The sequence below is a fragment of the Sus scrofa genome, chromosome 10 (genome assembly GCF_054392235.1).
Source record: "Sus scrofa isolate SSC_HxYL_T2T_F1_AM1 chromosome 10, Sscrofa_HxYL_maternal_Yorkshire_Landrace_v2.0, whole genome shotgun sequence".
Lineage (NCBI taxonomy): Eukaryota > Metazoa > Chordata > Mammalia > Artiodactyla > Suidae > Sus > Sus scrofa.
Window position 1 is genome coordinate 34,203,787 of NC_139392.1, and position 12,154 is coordinate 34,215,940.

Genomic DNA, 12,154 nt, shown 5'->3' on the forward strand with positions numbered 1-12,154 from the left:
ATAGGGATAGTTGTGGGATTTTTGTTTTCATTTTTGTTTGGCTGCACCCACAGCATGCCGAATTTCCCAGGCCAGGGATCCAACCAGAGCCACAGCAGTGACAACACTGAATTCTTAAGTGCTAGTCCACCAGGGAGCTCCAGGGGACAGCCGTGTTTCTTCCTTTTCAGTCCCTATGCCGTTTCTTTTTTCTTGCCTTATTGCACTACGACCTCCAGTGCAGTGTTGTGAAGGAGTGGTAAGAGTGGGCATCTTGCTTTGTGCCTAATGTTAAGAGAAAGAGCAGGAGTTCTTGTCGTGGCTCAGCAGCAATGAATCTGACTAGTATCCATGAGGACTCAGGTTCAATCACTGGCCTTGCTCAGTCGGTTAAGGATCCAGTGTTGCTGTGAGCTTTGGTGTAGGTTGAAGGTGAGGCTCAGATCCCTCATTGCTGTGGCTGTGGTGTAGGCCAGCAGCAGCAGCTCTGATTAGACCCCTAGCCTGGGAACCTCCACATGCCATGGATGTGGCCCTAAAAGGACCAAAGACCAAAAAAGAAAAAAAAAAAAAAGATGTCGCTCTAGTAGCTCTGCTTTCTGTCTTCTCTAGCATCAGCTCTTCATGCCTTACTAGGTCACTACCCCCTGCATTCTGTCTTTTTTTTTTTTAAGGGCTGCACGCATGGCATATGAAGGTTCCTAGGCTAGGCATCAAATCGGAGCTATAGCTGCTGGCCTACACCACAGCAACAGCAGGATCCAAGCCGCATTTATGACCTACACCACAGCTCATGGCAACCCCAGATCCTTAACCCACTGAGCCAGGGCAGGGATCGAACCTGTGTCCTCATGGATACTAGTCAGGTTCGTTTTCTCTGAGGCATGAAAGGAACTCCACCCCCTGCATTCTTCAAAAAGAAAGAAATCTTTTGTCTTCTCCATTTCCTCTGCTGCTCTTCACTATGCAAAATATAAAGAATGCATCATGTGGGGATTTTTCTGTCTTCCTTGGCAGCAAAACTCCTCCAAATCGTTGTTTCCAGTTTTTCTGCTTCCAATTTCTCCTCCTGCAGTGCTCTTAGACTCAATCTAATCAGATTTTTACCCCTTATCAGCCGCTAGGCAGATGTCAAGTTTTCACCAAGTCAACACACCCACACAGATCAGGAAGTAGGTGGTTGCCAGCTCCTCAGAAACTTCTGTACTCACACCCACTCCCCAACTCTCAGATGCAACCACTGTCGAGACTTCCAGCCACAAACTGGTTTTGCCTCTTTTAGGAATTTATATAAATGGGATTATATGGTATGTATTCCTTTGCATCTAACTTCTTTTGTGTTGTGATTATGAGATTTATCCATGTTGTGATCATAGATTGTTCATTTTTATTACTGATTATTATTCCCTTATATGACTACACCATTTATTTTATTTTATTTTATTTGCTTTATAGGGCAGCACCTGTGGTATATGGAGGTTCCAAGGCTAGGGGTTAAATCGGAGCTACAGCTGCCAGCATACACCATAGCCACAGTAACACCAGACCCCTGACACACCGAGTGAGGCCAGAGATTGAACCAGAGTCCCCCATAGATTCTGAAACTGGATGAGGCCCTGTGGGGCTCCTGGGTACAAGAAACTTTCTGTGTCACCCCCCCCTTTTTTTTCTTTCTAGGACTGCACCCAAGGCATATGGAGGGTTCCCAGGCTAGGGGTCGAATTGGAGCTACAGATGCCAGCCTATCCCACAGCCACAGCAACATGGGCTCCGAGCCATGTCTGTGACCTACACCACAGCTCACATCAATGAGAGATTCTTCACCCACTGAGTGAGGCCAGGGATTGAACCCACATCCTCATGGATCCTAGTTGGGTTTGTTAACCACTGAGCCATGAAGGGAACTCTGCAAACTTAAGGTTTCAGTGCAGTTAAAGATAGGGTGAATAGGGGTTCCCATTGTGGCTCAGTGTGTTAAGAACCTGACTACAATCCATGAGGACATGTGTTCAATCCCTGGCCTTGCTCAGTGGGTTAAGGATCTGGCATTGCCATGAGCTGTGGTGTAGGTCACAGATGGCGGCTCAGATCCCATGTTGTTGTGGCTGTGGTGTAGGCCAGCAGCTATAGCTCCGATTGGGCCCCTAGCTTGGGAACCTCCATATGCCATGAATGTGGCCCTAAAAAGCAAAAGAAAAAAAAAGGAAAGAAAGAAAAATAATGCACGTGTGCATTCATACCAAATTTCGCACACAGTTCTAGGAGATTCATAAATCCTAGAAACATCTATTCCTGAATCCCAGCTAGGACAACTTTGCTCCAGCAAGGACTTAACCTTGATGCATTGGAGGCTTGAGTCTTTCTATTGTCTAAATATGTCCCCCCAGGATCCACATGTTGGAATCTGTGCCCCCAGGGGTTTTAGGAGGTGGAGTCTTTGGGAGGTGATTAGGCCTTTAGGGAGGAGCCCTCAGGAATGGGATGAGTGTTCTCAGACAAGAAGCCAGACAGCTCACTCACCCCCTTGGGCAGGCACCTGTGAGGACAGCGTGGAAAGATGGAGTCTGTGAACTGAGAGGCTGGCTCTTGCCAAACACGGAATCCACCAGAACCTTGATCCAGGACTCTGGCCTCCAGAACCGTAAGAAACAAAGCTATGCTGTTCCTAAGCCACTCAATTGATGGCATTCTGCTATAGCATCTGGAAGAGGCTGAGACAGGTCTGTAGACATGAGCCAAAGTCAGTCTCTGCTCCATGATCATGGAGCTATCAAGACTGCTGCACTTCTTTCCCAGGAAGATCTTGGGGTGTTATCCTTGTGTGTAGCTAAGAATTGAGGCAGTTCAGGCAGATCCCTTCCCTCCCTCTGGCTTTAAGAAGCTGAAGGCTAGTGTCTGATTTGTGTCCTTTATCAGACTGTGGCCTCTGTCTTGAGCATCCTACAAAAGAAGAATTGGAGTGACCTTACATCTCAGCTTGTCTGGGACAATCCTGGTTTATGTCTGTGGTCTAGTGTAGTTTTTTGTTTGTATGATCTTTGTTATTTGTTTTTTTAGGGCTGCACTGGTGGCATCTGGAGGTTCCCAGGCTACAGGTCCAATCAGAGCTACAGCAGCCAGCCTACACCACAGCCATAGCAATGCCACATCTGCAACCTACACCACAGCTCATGGCAACACCAGAATCTTAACCCACTGAGCAAGGCCAGGGATTGAACCTGCAGTCTACACCACAGCCATAGCAATGCCACATCTGCAACCTACACCACAGCTCATGGCAACACCAGAATCTTCACCCACTGAGCAAGGCCAGGGATTGAACCTGAACTTATGGTTCCTAGTCTGATTTGTTTCTGCTGTGCCACAATAGGAACTCCTCCAGTGTAGTTTTTACTGGCGCTTCCTTCCCTTCTCAAAATGTCCCAGTGAGAACAACAAATTAATGGTCACCCAAGTCAGAGTGAGCAGGCCTCTATCAAAATTTCTAGCTTTATTTCTTGCTCACCACATAGACTCCATTTCCAAACCCTGTCCTTCCAGATTCCCACTGAGCTGTCTACAACTTCTCTTCCTCATACTTGCTGGTCCAGACTTTAATCTGCCTGATCAGTAGCCAGGACTCCTGGGGTGCTAGCACCAGCAGCCGGATGCAACTCAACTGCTCTGCGGAGGCTTCTTCATAAGATACTATCTGGTCCAAATGTCCATCTACCAGTGGTTGCAGCAGGGTATAGCGGGCACAGCCTTTGAAGCCCTCCAGGGTGTAAAAGCCCAGCTCCACCTGCCCTTGCTCCAGATGGTACTGCCTTGGTTTGTTGGAACCTGTCAGCACCTCGATCCGGATGACTTTGTGTGGCCTCTCCAAAAGGTGTAAGGTGGTTGCCTTTCATGGGATTGAAGGTGGAGTTGCACTCCTTGTTCAGTGTGTAAGCATACTGTGGTACATTGTCTGATATGGTCAGCATGTCTGTGATGATGCTGGCAGTGGGGTTGTCTGGTTCACCAAAGACCCTCTTCTTCTTTCCAGGAAAGCAGAAGTCCTCAAGCTCAGAATGCGTTTGGTGGAGGATCGAGGAACTAAAATGGATTGGCATGGGTTGGGCCAATAGAAGACGGAATTCAGAGAGAAGCAGGTGCATTGGAGTGTCCTTTTGGAAAAGGAGGAAGAGAGAGGTCAGGCGGGGGAGGTCGCTGGTGTGGAAGACTTTCCCGGAGAGGCTCAGGTTGGAGAAGTCCAGGATCACCCAAGGGAGGTTTTTCCAGGCTAATAACACCCAATAGATGGTTGAGATAAACTTGGAAATGAGAGAAACCTGGTCTTCCAGCAGCAGAAAGTATTCAGAGAAGTTGGTGGCCAAGTTCATGAGGAGGGCCAGATCCCTTTTCTGCTGGTTGTGAAGGCCTTTGCGGGGCGAAGGCGGATGAGCCTCATCCAGATCTTCTGGGAGAGGGGGGCCGCCGAGGTGGCCGTGGACTACGAGCAGCTGCTGGGCCTCAATGTGTCCTCTGAAGAGGTCTGAGATGTTGGCCGCAACCTGGCTGAGCCATTCCAGCTCAGAGTTGGACAGGCAGACCAGCACCACGATACACTCCAGCTCCGGTTCTGAGGAAGCCTGGAACAGAAGTTGCAGGGTGTTCAGCAGACGGGTCCCTTGGGGATGCTGCATTGAGGAGATGCCCACAGTCAGCAGCTCTGGGGAGTGTGGAGGGGAGTGAGAGTTGAGTTGCTCCCAGGCCCCTCTGCCCATGGCTGCCCCCGAGACCAGGACCTGGGCCAAACTCACAGTTCCCTTTTCTGGGAGAGCTCATCTCTGCACAGTAGTCAGGTGGTTTCTTTGATCACTACTTGGAAAGGCTGCTGGGGAGTCCTTGCAAGGACAAGGCTCCCTCTGAGGGGAAAGGCTGTCAGGTACCAAAGGGAAGTTTGCTGGCCTTAATCTCAGCATCATCTCAGTGACTGAGGAGCCACCAGGCCTGGATTGGAGGATCCAGGGCTGGACCCAAGGGTTGTGGCACTCTTGTGCCCATGATTCCTGTGCTCCCTGCCCTGAGCGAGTTTTGCTGAGGGGGCCACACCTGAGGCATATGGACATAGGCTAGGGGTCAAATCAAAGCTACCATGGTCAGCCTACACCACAGCCACAGCAATGCAGGATCCAAGCTGTGTTTGTGATCTACACCACAGCTCATGGCAATGCCGGATCCTTAACCCACTGAGCAAGGCCAGAGATGGACCCTGCATCCTCATGGATCCTAGTTGGGTTCATTAACCACTCAGCCACAATGGGAACTTGGATGAGTGCCTCCTTACCAGCCATTCTGAGCCTCTGGACATTTGTCATTTAAGGGGGTGGCAGCAGGAAGAAAATGCACTTGGGCTTATAACCTGCCCCGCATTCCAGTTCTGCAGGGTGGCCCTGCCTCTGAGCACCCATCTTTCTTGCCAGATCATTTCCCCTCTTCACCCCCTCTTTTTGGCCACCCCTAGGTATACAGAGTTCCCAGGCCAGGGATCAGATCACAGCCATGTGTGTGAGCTTCCTACGCCACAGCTGTAGCAGTGGGAGTCCTTTAAACCACTGGGCCGGGCCGGGGCCCAAACCTGCGTCCTAGTGCTGCAGACACCACCTATCCTGTTGTGCCACAGCTGGAGCTCTGCCCTTCCTCTTTCTTGGCAGAATAGTATCTTGTCTCACCTTCCCCCAGTCTGATCCCTGCCTCCCATGTACTCACTCTTTTCCTGGGGAGGGGCTCCCACCAGGAATCTGTACTCGGCATGTTGGAGTAAAGGGGAGGTTTTCTGCAAGTCCTTGAAGGTCTTCAGAAGGTTCTTGATTTCAGAGATGCTTTGCTTCTCATCTAGCTGCCCCAGTACCACCTTCTTTCCCTCCTGCTCAGAGTAAGATAAGCATCAGCTCTGAGATTTTTCCTTAGATCTCTGGAGTCGGTTGAGGGTCAGATTCCCTTTTGAGGCCATGCCAGGCAAGCCCCAGGATATAGTCAACCACTATCCCCCCCATCATGGGGGCACACAGGGCTTTTCAGAAGCGGTGGTGGGACCCAGAGTCAAGGGAGGGGCCCCTCGGATGTTGTGCAGAATGCTTATGGGAAAGTCCTGGGCTTGTGCAGAGTGAGAAGGGGCCCATGCCTGCCATGGCCCACATCTAACCCCCTTCCATTATCAGGCTGGCAGACATCACCTAACTCGGCGTGGACTGTGCTAGGTTCTGTGGCAGATGCTGAAAGCCAGTTCTGTCCCCAAGGAAGTTACACATGGTACCTCCATTCTAAAGTCCTTTCTTTGGCTCAATTCTGTGCACACATACACACATCTCTAACTCACCTGCCCACATCCACTTAGGCTGTGCTCTGGAGGAAAACCTGGACCCTGGGGCTTGCATGTGACCTGTGCTGGATTGGTGGTCTCCACGTGCAGGGGCTATAATTGGGGCATTTTTGGGGGGTTTCCTGCATGTGATGGATGGGAATTATGATGGCTCTGGCTCTGGAGAGGGATGTGACCTCACCTAGGCAGGCTGCCCATGGGCCAACCCCACCAAACAGCATGGCCTTGGCTGCTCTCTGCACATGGAAAATGCCCCCTTGTCTTCCTCACCTTTATTCAAACCCGACACATATTTCAAGGCTAGTTCACTATTATCTTTTCTCTAACCCTCTCCTGATTCTTCAACAGCATTCCTCTTAGAACTTCCATGGTGACTTTAGACTGTTTGTGTAACTGAAAATATACCCACCCCCCACCCCCAAAGGGTTAGGGTTAGGAGTCCAAGCTCCACCTCTGGAACTCACCATGGATAAACTGTACTTAGGATGCTCTGCATTTTTCTCTTGGAGGAAGCGGCTCAGGAGGATCAAGGACACAGCATCCAAGAAGCATTTTTATGGGCAGTGCCGCATGGTGCTGGGGCCCGAGAAGCTCTGTGGAGATGGCAGGCAGTGGGTCCTGGGTCCTGCGTCCTCCTGCCCCCTTCCCGCCTCCACCAATGCCACTTCCAGATGACTCCCTTCCCTTTCCCACCCACTTCAATCTCCTCATACATACATGCAGCAGCCTCCAGAGGGGAGACAAAAGTCCTGGAGTTTGGCTCTGTCCAGCTTCTGCCCTCCTCACCTCTCATCCAGGCTTCCAGGTGAGACTAGAGAAGTTTCTGTCATTTCTTCACTCTTGGAGCAGAGACCTGACCAGAAGGATGTGTTGCCAGGAAGAGGAAAGCAAGGCTTAGGGATGAATCAACCCTTCCCCAAACTACAAGCTCAAGCCAGTCCCCACCTGGGTGTAATTGGCCAATAAGTTGGGTCTCATAAGTTAGCTCCCCCCCTACATTTGTGGCTGATTCTTCCCAGGATCATGATTGGCAGATTGTGAAGTTTGGGATCAAATCAGAAGGGAAACTAGTTTGTACACAGCTTTCTTCCGTCCTGGAGTGGTGCAGAGGATGGAAAGCTAAAAGTGACTAGAACCTTCTCATCCTGTGAAAGTCTTTACCGTGTTTGGAAGGCTAGCTCCACTGGGGTCTTTGTGTCTCATAGAAAATGTGGCTTAAAAGTTTATCAGAGAGCAGGGATTCCTCTGAAATCAAGGAGAAAAGACCTCAATGCTGCAGGATAGGGGCCCAGTGGGCTCTTCAGAGGTAGCAGCACCTAGACACCCCTCCCAGGAGACCCTGCTTGGCAACCATCGTTCTCTTTGAATGGGGACTGCTCACCACACCAGCCTCATACCAAGCACCTGCTTCTGGATGAGGCAGGGATACAGTTGGAAAGCCAGCTTTCCAGCTTTTTCTCTCAAACCCAGAAGATTGGAAATGAATGATCAGTCTGACTCAAATGGATGAGGAGGGAGTGCCCCCATCCTGCCCTACCCTGCCCAGGCTGCAGTCACCCCAGCTGCTGGCTATGTCTTGTACTCACCCCAAATGTCTCCTCGAATCTCCAGTTCTTTCCAAGGCCCAGAATGGCTCAAAGGGCCTCTGAAGTTGACTTTTCTTCTCTCTTTTTTTGCCATTACTAAGAATATATTTCATTTCTTTCTCACTCTTCCATCCCCTCACCATGCTTAGCTGAGCATTACATGAACTGTAGTTGTAGCCTTTTACTAAGAAAAGAAGATGACCAGATGATATCCTATCTTGCCTCTTCAGCTTTTGAGATGCAAAAAATAGAATTTAGGATAAGATTTTACATAGGGTTTTTTCCTTTTAGGTTTTTTTTTTTTTTTTGGTCTTTTTAGGGCTGCACCTAAAATTAGGTATGGGGTTGAGTTTCATTTCTTTGCACTGATATGGTGGTTCCCAGGCTAGGGGCCGAATCAGAACTGTAGCTGCTGGTCTACATCCCAGCCACAGCAACACCAGATCTGAGCTGCATCTGTGACCTACACCACAGCTCATGGCAATGCCAGGTCCTTAACCCACTGAGCAAGGCCAGGGATCAAACCCACATCCTCATGGATCCTAGTTGGGTTCATTAACTGCTGAGCCACGAAGGGAACTCCTGGATTTCCACATTTTTAAAGGCTGCAGAATACTTTATTGTATGTGTTTATACATCACATTTTCTTTCTCTGTTCTTCTGCCAATAGACATTTAGATTGTTTCCACATCTGGGCATTCTGAACTCTGGTGCAGTGAACATAGGGGTACAGATATCCTTTTGAGATTCTGACTTCAATTCCTTTGGACACATACATCTTGAAAAGTGGAACTGCTAGATCATAACTTAGTCTTTTTTGTTAAGGCCTGCACTTGTAGTTCATGGAAGTTCCAAGGCTAGGGATCTATTTGGAGCGGCAGCTGCCGGCCTACACCACAGCCAAAGGAACTCAGGATCCAAGCTGTACCTGCAATCTATGCTGCAGCTTTCAGCAACACTGGATCTTAACCCACTGAGTGAGGCCAGGGATTGAACCCAAGTCCTCATGGATGCTAGTCAGGTTCTTAACCTGCAGAGCCACCGGGTCTTTATTTCACTCCTGTTAGTTCTAGTTTTAATTTTTTGAGGAACTTATGTAACGGCTGCACCAATTTATATTCCCACTAAGTGTACAGAGTTTCACTTTCCCCCACATCCTCACCACAAGAAATGAGGTGATATCTCATTGTGGTTTTGGTTTGAATTTCCCTGATGACTGGTGATGTTGAGAATCTTTTCATGTACCTGTTGGCCATATGTATGTCTTCTTTTGAGAAATGTCTTCTTTGATTTTTTTTTTCTTTTTAGGGCCAAACCCATGGTGTTTGGAAATTCCCAGGTTAGGGGTCAAATCTGAGCTGCAGCTGCAGTCCACAGCCACAGCACTGCAAGATCTGAGCTGTGTCTGCAACCTACACCACAGCTCACAGCAACGCTGGATCCTTAACCCACAGAGCAAGGCCAGATACTGAACCTGGAACCTCATGATTACTAGTTGGGTTTCATTATTGCTGAGCCACAATGGGAACTCCCTTTGTTCATTTTTAACTGTGTTATTTGGTTTTTTGCTATTGAGTTATATGACCTTCATACATATTTTGGATATTAACCCCTTGTCATTTAAATGGTTTGCAAATATCTTCTATTCAGTAGGCTGTCTCTTCATTTTGTTGATGGTTTCCTTTGCTGTGCTAAACATAGTGCTACTTTTATTTATTTTTTATTTTTTTATTTTTTATTTTTTAGGGCCACACTTGTGACATATGAGGTTCCCAGGCTTGGGGTTGAATCAGAGCTGTAGCTGCCGGCCTACACCACAGCCATGGCAATACAGGATCCAAGCCATCTCTGCGACCTACACCACAGCTCACGGCAATGCCAGATCCTTACCCCACTGAGTGAGGCCAGGGATGGAACCCACATCCTCATGGATACTAGTCAGATTAGTTTCCGCTGCACCACAATGAGAATTGCTCGTGTTACTTTTAAAATTTAGGTGTTTGTCTCAAATTCATATTTGCATATGGAATGAGGTAGGGGTTGAGTTTCACTTCTTTGCACTGATATCTATTTGTTTCAGCACCCCTTTCCCTTACTTTTTTTTTTTTGGTGGTTTGTCTTTTTTTTAGGGCCACACCTGCCACTTATGGAGATTCCCAGGCTAGGGGTCTAATCGGAGCTGTAGCCACCGGCCTACACTACAGCCAGAGCAACACCAGATCTGAGCCGTATCTCCAACCTATACCACAGCTCACCGAAACACTGGATCCTTACCTTGCTGAGCCAGGCCAGGGATCGAACCCACAACCTCATGGATGCTAGTCAGGTTCCTTAACCACTGAGCCATGACAGAAACTCCTCTCTTACCTTTTGATTTACTTGGCATCTTGTCAAAATCCAGCAACTGTCAGCATGAGGCTGTTTTTACTCTAAGCATTTCTGCACTCTATTTTTGCTACACTGTAAATAGTATCACATTGTGTCCCCTCCCCCAGCCCTGAGGTCATCATGATAGTCTCCTACTTATTCTTTCTTTTTTTTTTTTTTTGTCTTTTTGCCTTTTCTAGGGCTGCTTCCCAGGGCATATGGAGGTTCCCAGGCTAGGGGTCCAGTCAGAGCTGCAGCCACTGGCTACACCAGAGTCACAGCAACATGGGATCCAACTGCATCTGCAACCTGCACCCACAGCTCACAGCAATGTCAGATCCCCAACCCACCGAGCAAGGCCAGGGATCAAACCTGCAACCTCATGGTTCCTAGTTGGATTTGCTAACCACTGTGCCATGACAGGAACGCCATCTCCTACTTATTCTTGCAGTGGTGTAGGAGGGGTCTTTTAGGTGGGACTGTGTTAGGTTTCCAGTAATACTAGTTTTCTTATGTGGGTGACCATCCATCCTGGCCCTGTTTATTCAAGTGAACATCCTTCCCCACCCACTTGCAGAGTGCTGTCTCTATTATAAATCAGCTTTCTTGATACCTCTATTTCTTGGGGATGGTTTTCTTTCTTCCTTTTTTCTTTTTAGGCTGCACCCAAGTCACATGGATGTTCCCAGGCTAGGAGTCAAATCAGAGCTACAGCTGCCAGCCTATATCATAGCCACAGCAGTGCAGGATCCAAGCTGTGTCTGCAACCTACACCACAGGTCACAGCAATGCCAGATCCTTAACCCACTAAGCAAGGCCAGGGAGCGAACCCACATCCTCATGGATCCTAGTCAGGTTCATTAACTGCTGAGCTATGAAGGGAACTCCAGAGCTTTCTCTGTTTTTAATGGTGTTGTTTTGTTAGAATTCTTTGCATATTTTGAAACAAATCCTTTGTTGTGTATGTGTTTGCAAATAGTTTTCTCTCGGTTTGTGACTTGCTTTTTGATTTTCTGAGTAAGGCCTTTCACAGAGGAGAAATCTTTAATTTTACAAAATCCATTTGACCCCTAGCCCAGGAACTTCTGCAGCCCTAAAAAAACCAGACCAAACCAAATACTCTAGGAGTTCCCGTGGTGGCACCCACGGGGCAGGTGCGGTCCTGGAGGACCCTGCTTTGCACAGATGAAGGGAGTTGAGGCTCCTTGGGCCCATGGCTTCTGCTTTGCTGGGATGATTGGTGGCATCTCTGCTGTCAGAGCTCTGTCTTCTTCAGACTTCAGGGGCTTTCAGCTTTAGGACATCAAGGGGCAGTGTCTACACTGATGGGAGCCAGGTTTCCTGCCAATTGGGTGGCACAGGAGGAAAAGGTGAGCAGAAGCTTTTAGCTTCCCATGTGCACCAGAGGGGGGGTCCACCTTCAGAGGATGCAAGAGGGGCTCTGGGTTGAAAGCTGGGGTTTTTTGGTCCATTGTGTGTGTGGTATGGATGGTGTCCACTGTCTTTACATGGTATGTGGTGTTGAGTTTTCCCAGCAGCACTTCCTGTGGGGACGACGTGGCCTTGGCCCCTTTGTCGTGAACACACTGACCCGCTCAGTGTGGGTTGAATTCTGGGCTCTGTCCTCTTGCTCTGGGCCAGGCACCTGTTTTTGAGCCAGTTCCACACTCTGTTGGTGACTGTAGCTTCACAACATAGAGTGAAGTCAGACAGGGAGATGCCTCCGGCCTCTTGTCCTTTCTGAGGGTTGCTTTGGCTCCTTGAGGTCTTTTGTGGCTCCACACAAACTGTAGGAGGATTTGCTCTATTTCTGGGAAAAAGACTGTTGGAATTTGGGGAGGGGCTGGCATTCACATGTTCATTTCCTTGGGCAGAA

The 12,154-nt window shown here is 48.7% G+C and overlaps 2 protein-coding genes across 2 annotated transcripts in view; both read right to left on the reverse strand.

Moving 5' to 3' along the window:
• Positions 1–12,154, reverse strand: part of LOC146398945 (uncharacterized) — a 367,324-nt gene that overhangs the window by 338,517 nt on the left and 16,653 nt on the right. The gene's annotated exons all lie outside the window — the stretch shown is intronic.
• LOC146398955 (alpha-1,6-mannosyl-glycoprotein 4-beta-N-acetylglucosaminyltransferase-like) lies at positions 3,536–6,879 on the reverse strand (the record flags this gene model as incomplete). The annotated part of the gene is given in 4 exon segments (XM_084980959.1): positions 3,536–3,848; positions 3,850–4,672; positions 5,713–5,869; positions 6,790–6,879. Coding segments are annotated over 4 exon segments (1,383 nt in total), but the record flags the coding sequence as incomplete, so codon positions are not given.